Source organism: Psittacula echo (assembly GCF_963264785.1).
Source record: "Psittacula echo genome assembly, chromosome: 4".
NCBI lineage: Eukaryota > Metazoa > Chordata > Aves > Psittaciformes > Psittacidae > Psittacula > Psittacula echo.
In genome coordinates this window covers 51,357,394-51,378,113 of record NC_137738.1, presented here as the reverse complement: position 1 = coordinate 51,378,113, position 20,720 = coordinate 51,357,394, and the positions used below count along the sequence as shown (strand labels likewise).

General features: G+C 44.2%; 1 protein-coding gene across 1 annotated transcript in view; it reads right to left on the bottom strand.

The window, feature by feature from the left end:
• Positions 1 to 13,384, bottom strand: part of THEMIS (thymocyte selection associated) — a gene marked incomplete at both ends in the record, with an annotated part of 73,290 nt that extends 59,906 nt beyond the window's left edge. The window contains one exon of the mRNA XM_080614734.1: positions 13,294 to 13,384. Coding sequence (XP_080470860.1) covers positions 13,294 to 13,384 — 91 coding nt within the window. The remainder of the gene's footprint in view (positions 1 to 13,293) is intronic.
• Between the last annotated feature and the right edge of the window lie 7,336 nt (positions 13,385 to 20,720).

The following is a 20,720-nucleotide window of genomic DNA, read 5'->3' as shown; positions in this document are numbered from 1 at the left end:
TCTGGTCACATTTTTGACAAAAATCTAGAAGAAACAAATTCTCTTTATCTCCTCTGAGAATATTTTCCTTCCCACAATCCCCCAATAGCCCCTTCCTTGCATCTTGTTCAATTCAAAGTTTCTGGGTTTGGTTTTGTTTTTTTTTTCCCCTGTTTTAACCTAGGTAAGCAGAATGGTTTCAGGCAATGAGAGGTATTTAACACCTGACCTCTGGCTACATAGTAGCAATCAATAATTGAGATGGCCTGGACTGACTATTGCCACTGCCTGCAGAACTCACTTCCCACAGAAAGCGCCATTCCTTACTCCACAGCTCTCCTTGTAGTTGCTGAGGAGAAAAAAGAAAGCTTCCCCACCACCCCCCGCCCCAGTTGTCATATCAGAAATGCAACTATTAGCTGAGTGATTTTCCTAATGATCATTCAAGATCAGTTCCAGCCACAACCACAGCCTGGGCTAATCAGCATCTCTTACTGAGTCTGGGATATATTTATCAACTCTGCTGCAGCACCTGCAGGTGACAAGTGTTTGGCTACCACCTTGACCTCATGGGATGTCACTGCAAGTGCAAGCTGAGCACAGGTTACTCTGGTTCTAGCCTAAACCCAAAGCCTCAAAACCACAAGTTTGTATCAGGACAGAAGGATGAATAGGAGTAAGTAACACTGAGCAACTGGTTAAAGGTGCTCTGCTGTGAAGGCACGGCCAGGCAAACCTATCTGTTGCTTGCGCAATGCTTTCACAGTTGAAATGGACACATGGAAATCCCCAACTACTACCCTGAAGAAGACACATACCAATGTAGGTATTCAACCCTGTGCAGAAGGAAAATCAGCCAAAAAAACCAAAACAAAACCCCCCAGAAACATTAATATATTGCGTGGCAGTTGCTTTCAGCAGGCTGGATGTGACAACACTGCCTGGTTTCTCTTGCTGAGAACCCTACATAGGATCATAAAGACTGCTGAGTTTAGGCTCTAAACTCCCCCAGCAAGCTACTGACTCAATGATTAGCACAAAGGGATTCTGGATTATAGTGCCAGACAAATATATCACCTACAGCCAGGTGAAGAAACATGCTGTTAATGCATACTCTCAGCCAATCTGGTACCAAGCAGAAGACCAAGAGAGCTGCTGCCCTTTAACTAAAAAAGAACAATCAGGTTTTCTCATTGTAAAGGTAGTGCATAGTTGTTTGCTCTCCCTTGAGTCTCTGTGTAATTCAGCATTAAGTCAGATGTCTCCACTGGATATTGCTACAGCTCCCCTCAGTAGGCTGGCTGTTGCTCTAATAAACACAAGAGAATTATCATAGCTCTCATTCCGTTAGCTGAACTCCACAGGATATTTTATGACAGTCAGAAAAGTGTATGTGTAACACTTATTTCATGTTAGAAGGAGAGAGAGAGAAAGATTGAGCAGCCATGAAGAGGGTAATATTCTTTTTGTGCTGAACCACCTCACATTAGACACAGCAGCGATCACAAGCAGCCATGATATTATTAGATATAGGGAATCCTAGGGGACGCAGCATGATGAGCTTTGCATTACAGAAACATGGAAAGATGAGCAAATAATTCCAATATTCTCACTTCTGAATAAATATTTGTGAAAACCTACTCAAAATGGGAGCTCATGGGTTCTAGAGTTGTTGGGTTTTTTCTTCAGTGCATATTTAGATCCAACTTATTCAGAATAACTCACTTGAAAATAAACCCTTCGAAATCATTTAACATATTAAAGTAACTGCACTGACTAATTATGGCCTACAGGCACATTTGCCTTCACCTCTGCTAGACAGCCTTTGCAGGCTCCCGCTGTGCATCCACATGCAAACTCCGTAGGAGCATGGGCACTGTGCTACCCAGGTTCTGTGGCCTTGCTGGCCGTGACTGATTTCCAAATAACATGGTAGCTGGAGTAGACCAACCCAAGCAACAGCCCCGAGGGGAAGAATGGAGCAGTTATGAAGCTGAATTTCTCAAAAAATGATCGTGTGATTAAAGGATATTAAAGTACTACTTCAGTTTATATCTGCAGCAGAGTGGTGCCACCAAGAAATAAAGAGGGGAGTCAGAGGAGGGCCCTTTTTCTGATCATGGCTGGTTCTGAAAGATTTATTACTTTTATCACATTTGCTTTTCCTCAGGCACAACAGCTTAATTACCAATTGTAAGGCAGAGGTTTGAGGAGTCCTGCCCTCCATCACAAAATAAAAGTATAAACAGAGCTTGCGAAAAAGTGAAACTCATCAGTTAGTGATGGTCCCAGTCTGGACATCTAATCTGGCAATATCTATGAGAAGAGACTAGCTCTGCCAAACACCAAAAAGTAGACGACTGGATGACACAAAAATTAGCCTTTGACAAAGCAATCAAAATATGCAAACCATGAGAAATGCATATAACAACCTATGCAGCGTAAACAGTGCCCCAGCACTGCAGAGATGACAGAGAATCTAAAATGCTACAAGAAAATGCTAAAATACACAAGAAAATAGAATTCCACTCATAAAAGAGAGAGAGTACCTGAGGCAGACAAGCATACGGAGTGCAAGCTGGAGTCTACAAAAAGCATTACATGGAGCTGCAGGCTCTGTTTGCAACATCAAGGGCCAAGATAATACATTCAGAAAAAAGATGGATTATAAATGCCACACTGCAAGCCACAGAAGAGTGAGCACAGAATAGACAGACAGGGCTGTCACAGCACCTTAACTCTCAAGGTCTTTCAGTAGAACAAAACGTAACATTGATGTGGAAAACAAGCGGATCATTCATCTAAAAGCATCAGTTCAAGGAAAAAGTGAGATGAAAATTAGAACTTAAAAAAGCCCAAACATTTTATGGCTTTAACTAAAATAAATAAATAAATAGAAACCTCCCAAAATTAAGTGAGCTGGTTGTCTTACCATCAAAGAAATAAACTATCACATGGATACATAATCTACCGGCAAAGACAATGCTCTGTAGTAATACCAAGGAAAGGGAACCCATTCTTGAACTAAAAAGGAAGAAAGAAAAGACATATTTTTTTACATCATTGAAAAGGGAAAGGGTGTTAAGCATTTAGGAAGGACATCTTAGGTCTTCTAGAAGCAAGGAAAGCTTTTAGCAGAGTAGAGGTGGAGAGTGCCCAAGAATCCCAGGACTCATGGTCACAGGACTGTACCTTTCATAGCAGAAGTTGGGTAAATTGCTTATGTAACCACTGAGTAAGGGAGGTATGCCACCATATTTTCCATCCAATTCAGGAAATCAGAGACCAACCTTCAATAGCTTATCAGTAGTAAAACATATATTGAGCGTATAGAAAGATAAATGTGTGTATAGGTATGTAGATATCTACCTAGATGACCATATTCATGGGCAACTTGTGGGTCTTTAATTACCTCCTCATTTATCAGCTTCATTTAAAATAGACCAAGAGTTTGAAAGATCATGAGGGTGAGATGCTGGGAGGAAGATGGTTAACAGACAGTGACTGATTGCAGAAGCCTCATTTTTAATGATACCAGGTTAAAAAAAATAAAAAAATAAAATGAAACTCTGCCATCCATACAAGAATAGATTCATTTTTGGGGGTCCAATTGCACATACAGTATTGATTGTAATTACATATTTGTCTGCAACCAGATTGCCTTAGCCCTGATTTTAGCCTTTCCTTGGCGGTTTGCCTGGAATAGTACAATGAAGATTGCATTCAGACAAGAAAAATGTTACCTGTGCGATTTGTCATCTAGGCATTTGCAGCAAATATTTGTGCTGATAAAGGGAGGGACAGAAACTGTGTGGTTTTCAAAAGGGACAATAAAAATTCTTTTTCCTTTAAAAGCCATGATAATTAGTCTTAAACACTATGGAAATACCCACTGTGTGACAATGTGACCCTGAAAGATTTTACTTCAGCTGTGTGATGTGGACCCACACGAACATTATAGTGAAAAATAAAATTTAAATGGACCTTATAGTACCTTTATTTGTTGTTGCCCAACAGTAACTGTGTTTGTCTCACTCAAACCATAAAGAAAGTGTAAGATGCTGAAAATGTAAATCAAGTAATCTTTTTGATTTGAGAAACATGTATGCAACATAATGCAAAAAAAAAAAACAAAACCCACAACATTTTAGCAGAACCCAGAATAAAGCAGCCTATTTACAGTGATCAAACAATGCTCCTGAAGGCTGTAATTAAAGAGCTTCTTGTCTTTGAAACTACCTTTTTTTGGATTGTTAGTTTGTTCAATAAAAACCACATTTATATCCTTTCATAAGCTCATCTCTAGCTTGACAATCCATATTAGCAACTGCTGTGATCACATCAAAGCAATCATAACAATTGGTTCAGTATCTTTTTCCTCCAACTTTTCTAAAATGCTAAGCAGCCACAGCACCATCTTCCTTAACATGAGTCCTTTATCTTATTTATTTCTCATTATAGGTACAAAGACAGTTTTATAAAAACAACAATATAAAATATAAATACAGTGAATGCCTAGGATGGAGAATGGCATTCTTCATGTCAGGACACATGATACCACTGAGAGAAATATTTTATAATACAAGGTAGAACAGCAAATATCTCAGTAATACGTTCCTTTTCCTTCCCAGCAGCTTAGAGCTGAATTTGGTGACTGCCATCGGAGTGAATGCTTCATGGATGCTGATAGGAAGTATGGCTCAAAATCAGGCCCATAACTAAACAGCAATAATACATCACTCCTATGTAACTCCCTTTTGCTGCATGCCCCTTGACAGTTTAGGGACAGCAATGCGAACAAGACAAAAGGCTTGACTAAGGTGGCACAGAGGATCATTCAGGAGGATTGGAGCTCAAGCCCAGGCTGGCTGACTCCCAGTCTGTCTGTCTGCTACAGGGTGCTGCTAAGCACTTCCAAATATCCTCCATTCTTTTTTTCTTATTTTTTGAACCAAGACCAAGCTTTTCTCCTAACAAAACAAATGTCTTTGGAGTCCAAGCACTAGGCATTGACGCCTCAGCCTATGAGTTTGAATCCTTGAAGGAAAACATTACCCCTCTCATCTCTCAGAAACACTCACTGAATTCACTGCAGCTGGCAAGCTGAGCAGTCTCTGAAGGAAGATCCAAAGAACCGGGAACCTGGCTGCTTTGCAGGGAGATGAAAGATCTCCTGAAAGAGTAGAATTTTGCCCCAATGTCCTTTTCCCAGTGCTCCTTTCTCCACTATTATGTTGTCATCAGTTGCCCATATGGGTACTGTCTCCCCAGATCAGAGGTGACTCTGTTTCAGGGCCTGGTGAAAGGGTTCTCCTTTCACATAAAGGCACGATCCCTTGGTGCAGCCATTCAGCCAGAATAACAATAGTCTGCTTTCCCCTATGACAGAGCTCAGCTGAAACCCCAGTTTTATTAAGGCTGCTGCAGGCTCCGAAAGTAATGTGAAGGACATAATGTATCTATAATTAGTGTCAATAAAAAAGATATCATTCTTTATGGGCATTATTTGGGGGTTAGCCAGTTGTTCAGTTTATGCTCTTTGCAAGAAGAGAGATCTATTTTAAAGTTGCGGGGAGGAGAATTTTGCTTAATAACTTTAATCATATTATACTCTGATTAAGCAGTAGGGAAATGTAACCTATTTCTGATGGCGAGAAGTGTCTCTTTTTTTTTTTTCCAGTCAAATACCTCCTGAACACCGCAGATGCTAATCAGCATGCTGGATTTCCCCCACTAAACTCAAATAAGCTAACAATTTGTGGGAGAGATATGAAGAGGCTGAAAATCATATGCTCAACATCAGGCAAAGAAGAAAGCATGACCCATCTTCTCTCTCCAACCCCAGTATGTGAGAGTGGCTGCAAATAGTATAAAGCACTTGTATGGCTTTTATCCATCCCTTCCTTCCTACACCCAGAAGGTGCACGCACCGAGAGCAAGTGAGCCCAGCTCTCCTGTGCCCACAGGGTGTTCCAGGAGCCCAGGGCTAGTAGTGGTCACAAAGGCAGTGCGAATTTTTATAGAAGATCCTTTATCAAGTGACAGAGCAACTTACTAGGCTTTGCAATGGCTCTTCTCTCTTTAATATGTCTCAGTCAACAAAAATCTGCAGGTTTGGTCAGTCTGGGACACAAATCCTCCAAGCAGTTCAGCTGCTGAATTGCCATGAAGGTAAATTCCCTTCAAAAGGCTCTGTGTAAAGAAGGCATCTTATCTTGATCATACCTAATTAGGCTGCAGAAGGTCTGATTTTTGCCAGCACAAAACCATCAAAAAACAAAAGCTCTAAGATTTATCTTTTCCCATATAAAGTCAAACTTTAAATGTCAAGTGCTTTAAGCCATTTCAATCATAATGGAAATTTTAAAAAAATTACTTATGCAGTTTCTGATTTATTCCTTTCCTGATAGGTTTATGGCTATTTTTTTTTAATACTTTCTTCTGATTCTCATCTATCCAGAGGGCTCACACTCTGCTTGTGGCAACAGAGCTTTCTGCATGCAGCAGCCACTATAATGGAAAGAGCAAGTGAAACCATAGCTCCAGATGCAACATCTTTGACCTTCTGTTTGGGTTTACCCACATGAGTCAGAATTACTACAGCAGTGAAGAGAATGCCAAAAGCTGCTTTTGAACAGCATCAGTCACTGGTTTAGTTGTTTATGATTTATTTAGTTTTATTCATTTTCTTTGCAGTGTTAATTACTTTCACTTAAGGTATGTTTACTGAAGCATATGTTTAACGGAAAATCTGTGCTTTGATCGACTAGGTCTAAGAAGGCCGCCTAAATTACATTGCAGGATCAGGACAGAGTGTTGAGCACATCACAGGTGAAGCGCAGAACTGGAAACATGTTTAAGCATCTTTCCCTACTGATCACAACATGCTGCCCCTTGTGCCATTACTGTGTGTCCAATGGAGCTAACCAGAAACTGTGAAACTGTACTAATGCCATGTCCCCTTATGCATAGATCACCAGGAACTGGAGAAAAAAAAATTACTCCACAAAAGCTCTGTAACTCAGAAACAGTGCATGGTCATGGGTATGATGAGATGTTTATCCCTGGATTCTCCCTCCTCGATTATTTGCTATGGTTTGTTCCATTACCTTCCCAGAACCTGAGTATGTAATAATTGTCTTGGCATTTTTATAGGATGGTAGATTCATGTGTAGGCAAACAGGGCTCCTCCTGGTGCAGTCCTCCTCCTCACATTCCTGGAGACCCAAATGCAACAACAGCCAGGGAGCCCACTCTACTGCAGGAAACCAGCACATTGAGGGCAGCTTCAGTAAGCCAAGGCAGGGGTTTGACCCTTGCATCAAGACACGCCAAGCCATTTGGGTATTCTGCCCACCTCCTACAAGATCCACAGAGAGGCCCAAAGGTGAATGTCATAGAAAGAAAATCCCCACAAGAAGATCCTTGAAGCAGTTTTGCCCTCAGCACCAACTACCCAGGGTCAGATTTTTCTCACTGTTTCTGGATGACTCATCCCATTGAGGGCAGCAGTATGAATAAAATGAACAATATTTGACCCATAAAAGTCAGGGTTTGTTCTCATATTGCATTCACTGAAGGGCACTTTCCTTCTTGTTCAGAATAAAGCATAGTTTTGAATCAGCCTGAACAAGAGCAGGAGAATTTCAGTGGTACATATTAATAAAGAAAATTTACCAACATTCTCCAACTACTGACCAAAAAAGAGAATCCAAACTATCTGCATTCTAGGCTGTACCTAGGGCTCTTGCTCCTAACTGCTCAAGCAAGAGGAAGGGAAACAAGTATGTTCAAAGGAAAAAACCCTTCAATTTTTACAGACAGGTTTGGCATCTATCCCTATAAAAAAAATGTGACAAATTAGCAAGAGCAAACACAGTACCACAAATTTCACCCATTTCATGTGCAATTCTCCCTTTGGCATGCACTCAACTGAGAGTCCACTCAATAAATGCACAGGTCATTTTTATTGATCTTCCACCTCTAAGAAACAGAGCCCTAATTATCTTCATCAAAACTGTTCAAAGCTGTTCATGCTTCAGCCTCTGTTTAAATTGTCTTGTTGCTTTTTGTAAGAAAAAGAGCCTTTATTAACCCTGAAGAGGCAGCTTTTCACATCTCTAGGTTAGCTTAAAAAGAGTAGAAAATCATTCCATCCGATGTGATGATTTTCTGTTAGTGTTGAGAGTGATGTATTGTCTACATCAGGACTTGGGACACCTGAGACTTGATATACAAGGGTTCCTCTTCTATTTGGTTTGCCTAGCTGCAGTTACGGGGTTAACAGGATTTTTATAAGTAGCTCCAGAGCTCTGCCCATCACTCCCCTGAAAAACTCACAGAACTACATGCTGGAAAGATGCTGTTACTCAGTAACAGAAGCAGAAAGGGTGAAATTGAAATTATAAAGACAGTGAGCAAGTATTGATACACAACCAGCAAAGCAGAGCCAAGAGGAGCCATGAGCCTAACATGTTCATGTACTTTATGGTTCACCAAAGGGAGTTCTGAAATGGAACTATTCACATTGACCAAAGAAGAAGCAAATCCCAAGGTGTTTTGTTTGTCACCACCCCTCATGCAGCTATTGGAGAACACCAAGCAGCTGCCCAGAGCTGAGATGTCCACCTGGCAATACTGAGCATCTTTAACTCCCTTAGCTCTGGAAGGGCATTAACCAGGGATGTATCTGAGACCCTACTGTTCCCTCTTCCCACTATTTTCTCCCTGTGTGGAAAGACCCGGCACTTTTCAGAGCCCCAGGAGAGAGAGCAGAGGGTGGAGCATCACATTTACAGAATGCAGCTTCACTGCATTCCCAGCCTGCAGAGGTGTAGGCTGCTGGCTTAGAGTTTCCTCAGAGAAAGAGACCAGAGCATAAACTTTCCCAATGTGTTTCATGGGTCTGTCATAAAGAAGACATGTCCTGGCACTGTGATTTTTTGCTTTTGAACAGCTGAACTGCAGTGAGGTGCTACCAGCTCTTCCTGTACTCTCCAAAGACCCAATCCATGGTGTCCTAATCCCATTGCTGATGTTTGCATTTAGATTTAGGGGAATAAAATAAGGCAATATGTGATTTCTATTTAGGTGGAGCAAAAATGGGAAGGCTGTGGGTAGGAAACATGGCTAATAGCAAGAAACACCAACAGAATAGGTGCCTTGAGAAGTTCTACATTTTTCACAATTAAAATTTGACACTTTTTACTGTCCTGCCACTGGTTGAATTAAGCCTGCAGAATGTTAAATTCAATTACCCATAAAATAATTACATCAGTATTAAAACAGACATAATTTTTGCAACACAAAGATGAAAGCCCGTACTTGCATGCTATCTGTAAAAATCAATGGTCATACAGTACTTAGCTCACTAAGTATAAATATTTACTAAAATGTTCAAAGAAATATATTAAATCAATCAAATCATTTTCCAATGGAGTTTTAGTAGCTTAACTTTTAATAACATATTTTAATGAGCTGTTAAATTGTCATGTACTTCAGTCTGCACTGTAGTTTCTTTCTAATGAACGCTGATTATCAAGATACTTGTATTTGACAAACTTGCTCTCATTTTATAATCAGCCTTTCTATTCCCTTCAGAGATCCAACAGTTTAGTTCCTGTAAAAACGATATTAAGCCTTCAGAGTCCAAAACAACTTCCCTGAAAAGCATCCCTGAGGTTTGCATAACTGCTCTCTCCTTTCACCTGTGTTTCTGCTTTCTGATGAATGAAAAGCACTTTAGAACATGTTGAGGCTATTACTAAAATCCCATGTTCCTGAGTCTGCATAGTGTCAGTCATAGGTGGTGACTGTAGGCTGGGACTCTGGCTATGAGACCACACACTGCTAGAGGGAGAGCAGGAACATGGAAGTACGAATAAGCTCTTCAAACCTTGGCTATCCCGCCTGAAGTAAACTGGGTAAGGCTTCAATCAACCCCAAAGTCCAGGTGTATCATGAAAAATACTGATATCACTCCAGTGGAAACCCTTCCCTCTGCTTCAAGCCAGGAACAGAAATGTGAACAGAACTTCCTCAGAAAGGTGTCTAGGTGGTAGTACTCACTACCAGCAGCAAAAGTTCAATTGCCCATAGCTTTTCTAGCTGAAAGTATTCTGAATGGAAACAGAGTCTATAAAGTCCTGTCCATTTGTAGTTTGGGGAGCTACAATTTCATCAATAGCAGCAAGAACTTAATTTTTTATAGGCCAGTAGAGTGATTAATGGTGAAATGAGTGCACACAGCATGTTTCAACCTACTCTCCCCCAGGGAACTGCAGCAGGCAAGCTTGGGTTTGAAAACAAAGACATAGACTACATTTGGTGTAACATAGCATGAAGGCAGAATGGAATCTTTTAGAGCTTTTACCTTGCCCAAAGCAATCAAATTCCCACTCTTTCCCTGGAGCTTGACTTTAGTAAAAATACCTCACCACATGGAAAAATATACATCCATCCTAACAAAGACTTGGAGCACTATGCTTTTCTTATGCTTCCAGAGGTACTGAAAATCTGTTAAGAGTAGTAAGGCTAATTTGCAAGTCTTATATTTGCAAAATCATTTAGGCCTAAGTGGAGTGAGTGCAAAATGTTGCTTCCAAATAGAGTGGATGAAGAGTTTCATTCCCACAGCACACCATCCACCACAGAAGACCAGTGACTGAATTATACTTTGTTGTCTTCTTACTAACTAAATTACTACAGCTGCCTTTGCTTGGCTGCTACAGCTTTGATGTGACAGCTCTAATGGATTTAGTAGATCATTACTCCATTAGCCATTTGATGTTCCTGGTTAACCTGACATTAAGAAACGTTGCACCTTTTTCTGGTGTTGCTGAGAGGGGAACATACATAGCATGTACATATATACACACAAATCCTTGCTATTTTAAATTTTTACACCAGAAAATTAATCATCCCTTGTGACTGACCAGCTTCAAACAATCCCATGTAATGCTTTAAAAATAAATCTTCTCCCTTACTATCTACATGTTCTGTTGAGATTGGTTAAAGATTCCTATGAAATCCAACTCCATAAAAACACTAATCCAAGCAGGACTCAGCTAACCAGGCTTCCATTGGGAGCTACTACAATCAGTGCATAAAAGCTCTGATTTGGCCCCTGCAATCGTATCAATAAACCCATATTTGTTGTCAACAGACCTGCCATTACCCACAACGAGATTGCTGGTGTACTGCATGTGGTAGGAGAAATCAAAAGGATTATTAAAGGGGTGGGGGTATCTGCCTGAGGAAGGACTAAAGAATGGTCATCCTAATAGAAATTCGAAGTGCATAAAGTGGTTCATTCTCCTGTTTAGCAATATAACAGGATTTACTTCAGACTCTCTGAAGCACTACTCTCGCTTTAGAAAATGCAACATAAATCAGAATGCAATCACAGAACAGTGTGTTCACCCCTGCTGTCAGGCATGGAGGGGAGCAAAATGTTTGGAAGGGAGCCAACATGGATAGAGTGCTTAGAGAGGGAGGGACAAAGGGATGGAGGGAGGGAAGGGAGGAGAGGAAGGGAGAGTTTGGTCTGAGAATATCTTTTGTAGCCCTAGATCCTACAAACCTATCAGGCACATCATAGCGCCTCAACTGTCTCAAGCTTCCTCTGAAGGAGGGAAGATGATGATAGAGGAACCAAGAAAAGCCTGCTAGCTGACATCTGTGATTCTAGGTATTCTGGGGATGTGCCAGCTGTGGGAGAAAGAAGCCAAATAGCATATCTGTATTAGCCTAGCTTATTGTATAAGCAAGAAACACCTGCATGTATGTCAGTGCTGCATCTAGCCTGCTGGTGGAAACATATATGAGTACAGCTGAGAGGAAGCCACTGGGAGCAGAGAACAGGAAGAAATGGTGCTGCTGAATACTGAAGAAGTATCAGAGCAGCACAAGGGCTCTCAGATTTAGTGCAAACATGCCTGACTCTAGAGCACACACCACGCCCTCCCAAGATTGTTCACACTCTTTTATTATATGCAGTCATCAGCTAATAGCCACTTTTTCTCATATGCAGGGATATTGATGCAAAATGGTCTGTGGGATATGTCTCCACTGTTTTTTAATCCTCATGAGGAAGGATTTACACGATAAATGGAAGCACAAGCTGAAAATACCCTGGCTCCAAAGATGTACTGGCATGAGCTTTACCATCCACTAACAGCAGGATGCAGGCTATAGGAACTCAGAAACCTGATGACAGCTGGGCTACCATCATTTTATCATAGGATTTTGGATACACATATATATCTCACAGTATTTTGTGTGAGCATATACAGACACACACATATATGTACACATATACATATATATGCAACTTGTATTTATATTACTACTATTTCCTACGTGTGTGGAAAGTGGCTAACATTGGCCACCTCCTCTCTCCTCTTACTATGGCACAGAATGGGGATTTTTAGATTAATGTAAAGATAGATATTGTGAATCTTGGAGTAGGTATTCTGCTGAAGCTGAAGTCTTCAGCTCATTTCATGAAGCCTTCTCTGTTTTATTTAGAGTGACCCCAAGTTTACCCTTGCAGTGACAGGCAGGTAACTTTTCCTAGACTACCACATGAGCTTGACACGGTGCTTTTGCTGTCATTAAACACCACCTATTCCTTGACTAAGCGCCTAACATTTCCCTCCTGTGCAAGCCTCTTTACCATCCTTCTACTGTATTTTGTGCACAAGCAGAACCCAGCACTAAATACAAGAAGAAAAGATTTGCATTAGGAAAACCCAGCAAAATACAGCCTCTGTGGTACTCCTGTCTGGCTCGTACCCCTTCTTATGTATTGTTGCACCACCTGAAGTGCCCCCAAATGTAGGGCAGAAATTCAGGAAAACTGTGTAGTCCCTCACAGTCACCTTCCAAACTCCCTGTCTCTCTATTCATGTGACAGAGAGCACCTCCTCATGCCAACCCCAGAATAGTAGAGCTAGGTTTAATCAATTAACCTTTGTGAGGTGATCTGCAATTGCTGGATTGATGGCTCCCTTCACTCCCCACAGGCTCTGTGTGAGTGCAAAGCAAATTCATGACTCATTCCAGGATACAATGAAGACTATCTATAGCTCTTTCCTCACTGCCTGTGAGAAGACCAGATGCACACCCCACCGAAGATATTTCCAAAGCTATTAATTCTTATACTGGTTCTTCAAAGGGAAAATTGCAGCTGGTGGGAAACTGCTAGGAGGCAACTCTAGTCAACATCCTCCCTCTGCCTCCCCTACATCCAGATCCCAAGGGGGACCTGATGTCAGACTTGAAAAGCTCTATCAGAAAGCACCCAATGCTCACCTTGGAAATAGATGCCTGACTGGATTTGGAGGACCCTGGGAAGAGTTCTGGGGTCCACAGAATGAATGAACTTCTCCAGAGTAGATGCCATGATCCGCAGCAAGGCAGCATGTGGATTTGGCATGTAAAAACCAGTGAAGAGCTTTTGAGGCACCAACACTTTCAGCCTGGTGCACACTGCGCCCAGGAGAGCTGTGGGGCTCCGCAGTGGAGGGGAGGAGCAGCAAAGAGAGGTACTTCTGCTTCCTCCCCTTCATGGCCATTTCCTCCCATGGCTGCAGCTGGAGTGGGGTGAGGCTGGGGGATCCTAAGCCAGTGCCTCACCACCAAGATGGGGTACCTTTACCCACCAAAGATCCACGTCAGGCTGGGAGGTCCTGTGGGTACTTGTTTTGCAGCGGGCAGAGGGTTCTGCCACAAAACTCCATCTCATCAGTGACAGTTACTGACCTTGTGAAAAAAAGATACTGTCAGTCCTGCCTAAGGTGGGGAAACAACATCACGTCTGGGTGGGTTTTGTTTATGTATTTGGAGCACAGCAAAATAATTTAGTGTTTGTTGTCTTCAAAACCACAAGCAGCCTTTGAACAAAAGAAAGGAAACCATTTTGTTCTAATGTTTAATTCCCCAGGTCATCCATTTTCCCCTTCTTGAAAATGGGTGCTATATTACCCTTTTTCCAGTCGTCAGGAACTTCACTTGACTGCCATGATTTTTAAGTATGATGGACAGTGGATTAGCAACTCCATTTGCCAGCTCTCTCAGGACCCACAGATGGATTTCATCAGGTCCCATGGACTTTTGCACATTCAGGTTCTTAGGATGATCTCAAAACTGATCCTTCCTACAGTGGGCCTAAGGTCTTCATTCTCACAGTCCCTGAATCTGCCTTCCAAGACTCTGTCGCAGCTCTGAACCATTCCCATGCGTCCTATCAATGGATCCCAGTGAGAAGAGATCAGCACCTCCCTCTCCATTTCCCTTCCTTGGGAAAAGCTGTAGAGAGCAATGAGGTCACCCCTCAGTCTCCTTTTCTCCAAACCAGACAACCTCAGCCTCCTCAGCCGCTCCTCACAGGACATGCCTTCCAGCCCTGTCAGTAGCTTAGTTGCCGTCCTCTGGATGCATTCAAGGACCTTCATGTTCTTCTTAAATGGTGGGGCCTAGAACTGCACCCAGTACTCAAGATGAGTCTGCACCAGTGCTGATTACAGCAGGACAATCACCTCTGCCTCCTTTTTTTTTTTTTTTTCTGTTATGTCCTGGGTTCAGCAGTAGCAGTCATTTTTCTCCTTTTTGCCATGGCTAAAGGATGAAATCTGAAATCTGCAAAGCCATCACTTACGCCAAAGTCCATTTTACAAACAACATATTTTGCTGCACTCTACTCACCTACAAAATCCACCAACACAGTATGGCTGAAGACAAACTTGGCAAGGAAGATTTACTACATTATATGAGAGAAGGGGAAAAAAAGGGGGAAAAAAGCCTCATCCAGTCCACACACTCAGACTTTTCATAGACGAGAGAATAAAACAAAATCAAAGCAAGCAGAGTTACAGCAAAAAACTGCCCAGAGACTGAAGAAGAGTGCTGGAGAAAATTTGCTGATTCCTGTTTTAACACACAGCTGAGAATGCTCTCTGGTTTCCTGAAACTAGCAGATAAACAGAGCCCCTTGCTCATCCAAGTCTATCCAATGATAGGCACTCATCACAATGCTGCTTCCTGGGTTTGGCCTCTCTCCTTGCTTGGACAGTAGCAAAAAAGAGTAATCAGCTCAAGAGATGCTTGTAATTTGAGATTTGAAGTGCCTCACCTTATTTTGGGCAGTTATAGATTTCCCAAATGTCCTGGGTTCAGCAGTGGCAGTCATTTTTCTCCTTCTTAGTAGCTGGTGCAGTGCTGTGTTTTTGACTTTCAGCCTGGAAGCAGTGCTGATAACATGGAGGTTTTTAGTTGTTGCTGAGTAATGTTTACCCCGACCACAGACTTTTCTGAGCCTCATGCTCTGCCAGGGAGGAGGAGAAGCTGGGAGGAAGCAGAGACAGGACACCTGACCCAAACTAACCAAAGAGCTATTCCATACCCCAGCATGTCATGCCCAGTATATAAGCTGGGGGCAGTTACCCAGAAGGGCTAGATCACTGCTCGGTCAGGCTGGGTATCAGTCAGTGAGTGGTGAGCGGTTGTATTCTCTTTGCTTGTTATTTCCCTTATCATTATTATTATTGGTGGTAGCAGCAGTGGGGTTGTGTTATACCTTAGTTACTGGACTGTTCTTATCTCGACTCATGGGAGTTGCATTCTTTCGATTCTCCTCCCCATCCCTCCGGGAGCGGGAGGAGGAAAAGGGAGGGAGTGAGAGAGAGGCTGCATGGTACTGAATTACCGGCTGGGCTTAAACCACAACATGTTACTAGCTCCCAGCTTCCTGGATTGATGCCCTCCTCCTTTTCTGTATGCGCTATGGTGGCCGCTTGTGGCCCCTACACGGTTTTGGCCTGGAGCAAGCAGCCCAGCACCCTCTCAGCTTCCCTGACATCTTTCAGCTACTGACAGTGCCCCGCAGCTCAGCTCCTGCTGCAGGAGGGCCTCCACCAGGGCGCACCGAGTGCAGCCCTGCCCATTGCGCACCCTCGCCTCACCATACCACTGCAGGCACTTTCTACACCCCAAGCTCTGCGCTGCAGCCTCCCCTCTCATCGGCTCTGTCTGGTGCCAACGCTGTCACCGTCGGGACAGGCAAAGCAGAGCTCCCACACCGGGCCCCGGACCTCAGGCGAGCTCTCCTCAACCCGCTCCCGCTGCCAGCGCGTGGCGCTGCTCCCGCGCTCCCTGGGGCGGGCTTTCCCCGCTCAGGCCGGGGCCGTCCCTCCTGGCACCGCCCCCTGTGAGTCCCTGCTCGCCTCCGCGGAGCTGCCGGCTGCTGGGCAAGGCCTGGCGGGGGCTCGAGGCTCCCTCGGTGGCTCTCGTCGCTCAGAACTGAGGCTCCTGGACGCGGGGTTTCCCCTCGCTCCGGGGTTGGAGGCCCCTCTCAGCAGCTGCTCACCTCGGCACCTCTGTGCCTGGCAAAATCCTGGAGCACATTCTCCTGGAAAGCACGCTGAGGCACATGAAGAACAAGGCCGCGGTTGGTGACAGCCAGCACGGCTTCACTAAGGAGAAATCCTGTCTGACCAATTTGGTGGCCTTCTGTGATGGGGCCATAGAATATAGTTCTGCATGACAAGCTCTGACGCAGGTCTGAGGGGCTGTCTGCAGTCCCAAGGGAGGCCAGTCCCCCCTATAGAGCACTCAAGAAACAAGCCTATGGGAGAGAGACCAGCGGTCATTCTGCATTTCAAGGATTTGAATGAATGTGCTGGGGGGATTTGTTGCCAATTTCTAAATCTCTGCCAGTCTCTCTACAGTACCCTTATGTGATACTTACCTGAAGGTTTTAAAACTGTTCTACACAACTGAGTCAGTTACTTGGTTTTCCTGAGTGTTGCAGGGGAAAACTGCCCAGTCCACACAGTTTAAACTGAATTGGGATCAAAACAGTTTATTGAGCTACCAAGAATATGGAATTAGGCAGCAGTCAGTGAAGTGTTGCATTCAAGTAGTAATACAAGACTAATAATACAATACTAATAATACAAATACAAAAACCCCCCAAACTAGACACATGAATGTTAATAAACACAAGCAAATATCTAAACACCCTGTGTAAGAAACGCAGAAGAGATTTCTGAAATTTGTTTTTCCAAGAAGACTTCACCATAGGCAGCGCAGTAGCAAATGCCACTTGGTGTATTGGTAAGGAATGGTGAGGAAATCCTGTACGCTACCTACAGTTCTGCAAAGTTTATGCAGAGGGAACCAAAACCACTCTCTTTCACCTCTGGGATCACCACAGTTGAATGACTGTACGTGGTATAAAAACCTGTATGATACAGTCTGAATATACAGATTAATTTACAGGGACACCCCGCAGTGGTGCCTGGTCTGTGGCCTCCATAAGCAGGGACATCCCTCTGGGCCTCCTGGGCACAGGCACCGCCTCAGGGCCAGCACCCCAAAGGCCTTTCTCTAAGGGATGGAGGACGAAGGGGCAGCAGCAGGGCTGCAGTGGGCAGGGCTATGGGGGCCCATTCACTCCCGTGTCATAGCGCCACCACCCGCCGACACAGCATCACAATGCTCTGGGGCAGTATAAGGCAGCGTCCTCCTGTGTCCCACTGCCAGAGTGCCCGGCTTTGCCACCAGAACAGAGCTGGCAGCCTGAAGGCACCCGAGAGGAATTCCTTGAGGCACCAGTGGAATTACTTGGAGGGGCAGAGAGGGGAAGACTGCCCGAAGCTACTGGAGGTTCTCTGCTGCAATCCCGGCTCCTGGAATGGCCACAGTCACAGCTCATTGAATGGATGGAAATCCTGCTTCAGTCTTCGGGGGGATCGCTGGCCTCATCTTCTGGGAGATAGTGGCAGTAGCCATAAGAATGAGGATCCACAGATGGCCCAGTGCCCTCCCCAGTGCTTTGGAGCTCCCACTGCCAGGCATAGGAAGGGTTCTTGTCCCCATGGTTGATCAGGCCAGTGGCATTTTGCTGTTGTTGGAAGCCCCTGAGATGGCTCCAGGTGGAGGCAGAAAAGGCAGTGCCAGTGTCCCCTTGTCCCCTTAGAGGCATAACCAGCCCGTGGACCAGGAGCCGGTCTTGCTCACATGCTCAGAGAGCAGCCGATCGCCAGCACTGGGATCAGGAAGGAATTTTCCCCCTGGGCAGATTGGCACTGGTCCCGGGGGGTTTTTTGCCTTCCTCTGAGCACTGAGCATGACCACCTGTCAGGGCTCCTCTGATCCTGGTGCTCTGGGTTATCGCCTGGTGCTCGTGCTCCACGAAGGTGGCCCTCGTGTCCTGCAGCTGGGGGGGGAAGGGCTTTTTTCTCCCCAGGGTGGACTAGCAAATGTCCCCGGGTTTTTTTGCCTTCCTCCGCAGCCGAGCACAGCCCCTTCATGGGGCTCCTTTGGGCTATTGTAGCCCAAAGGCAGCGGCTCGTGCTCCACGCAGCTGGCCCTCGTGCCCCACATCCGGGGGGAGGCAGCCTTCTGCACTCCCAGGGTGGCCCCAGCGTGGCCCCGGGACTTGCTGCTGTCCTCTGTAGCACTGAGCACCACCCCTTGTCAGGTCTTCCCTGGCCCATTCTGGCTGGGTTCTTGCACTGTTCTCGCACCACCACGGCACCGCTATGAAAGATTTAGAAAAAGAAAATATAACCTAAACTAAACTAGATTAAAATTAACTAAGCTGAGCTAAACTAAACTAACTTTATTTATAAATAAATAAAATACTTTTTCCACCTGTAACCTTGCTGATTTGTGTCTTTGAAAGTGGTTTTGGTGCTGAAAACCCCCTGGCATTTCAGGTAAATAGCAGTCTCATTGTTATACAATTCATTGTGAGTGCAGGAACTGAAGTAGACTGGACTGGACTGGACTGGACTGGAATGGAATGGAATGGAACAGAAGAGAATGGAATGGAACGGAACAGAATAGAACAGAACAGCTATGATACGTTATGCATATAGTTGCGCATGACAAGCTCTGACGTATGTCTAAGGGGCTATCTGCAGTGCAGGTCCCAAGGGAGGCCAGTCCCACGCGTTAAGGCCTGTCAGAACTGAGTCTCGTGGATGCTGCATTTCCCTTTGCTCCAGTGTTGAAGGCTCCTCTCTGGAGCTACTCACCTTGGTAAATAATTCAGAGGAGGCAATATTACTAAATATTATTAAAAACCTCACATATTAAACCCCAAATTGTTTGTAGTGGGTGCTCAGGCATTTGAGGTGTCAGGCTAACTATAGGGTTTGAAGAGTTTGTGAACTTGGTCTTAATAAACATTGCTCCAGAGAGTGTGAAATGGATTTTGTAAGTGGGGAGCCTGCAGGTGCAGAGCTCACTATTGCCAGTTGCTAACACTGCAGGTGCTGCAGGCAAGATGATTAACAGGACTTTGGGTCTAGGAATGTCAGGTATTAGTAAAAGCCAAACTAGAGAGCATGCACAGCCAACCTCTCAACTATTTTAGAACAAAAGATCCCACATTCTCCACTCCCAGTAACACACATTTGAAATTAAGCAAGTATAATCAATTTGGGAGAGAGCTGGGGAAATCACATACATTCAGGGGTAATCAAAAGACCCATATTGTAAAAAGCTCATTCCTACAGGGCACAGAGCACTGAAATGTGTGAGTGGTTTCAGCTATTCCAGTGGGACATCTTTATTTTTTTAAAAATTATGTGTACAACTCTAGCAAATCAAAGCTAATTTTCATGATGTACCAGCTTTCCAAGGTTGTCAGGTATTGTGTCAGTGCCAGCAGCTGAGCATTACCTGTCCGCATTGGTTTGGCCTAAGTATAAAGAGCCCCTAAGGCCATTTCTGCTGTTCTTGAATTCACTTGTATTTGGCTCCTTGCTTTGATAAGATTGCCAGGAACAATACCACAAAAAATACTTAACATGAACTGCAAATGTGCATAAAAATTAGAAACTGCTTTCAAAATCACTTGAATCCAGCAAAGCAAAGGTACAAACACGCATGACTTTTATACAAGAAAAATCAGAACAAAACCCGGTTTATGTTGCTGAATTCAGCAGCCCAATAGCATGGAGGAGGCAGCTGCACCTCTGTGGTCCCAGGGTTTACCAGCAGCATGTGTTTGCAGTAGGCACAGACATGCACACATACATAAACAGCACCTATACACATAAATATACATGCCAGCCAGCCAGCTCAACCCAGGCAGAAAACACAGCATTCACACAAGTACTAACAGCCTCTTTCTGTTCCCCTCTGTGGCTGACCCAGATGAAGTGGGAAATATGCATATGCATATGTATATATAAAGTGGGAATCCCTCCAGTAGCTGAGCCTAGGCAAAGTCCAGTAAATAACCTCTGATTCTGTGCTGGCACTGCGGCACACCAGCAGCCCTTGAGGCCTAAGGCCCCATGCTACTGGCTGGTACAGACCCCCCTAATACAAATAAGTACACACACACAGAAACACAGCTCTCACTCCTGTCTCCAACCCCCGCTTCCTCTGGCTCCCAAGCCACTTGCCCTGCTGGCACCCACATGGCCCTATGACCCATGGTCCCACTCTAGCTGCTGGCACTTAGACACCCATACATACACACGCAGAGGAAAATAATTAGAAATAGAGCTAAATGAGAAGCCAGGACTGACTGGACTGATTCGGTGCAGGGCATGGTCAGTGTACGAATGTACTGACCAGCAGCTTGCTTATGTGTGACCTTTTACCCCCTTAAGCCCTGTATTTTCTCACCCTTGTTCCTCCCCAAATCACCTTGATTTCCTCCTTTCCCCATCTTTGGTTTCACTTCTAAACATCCCATATTAAGTCTTGTACTTGGCTAT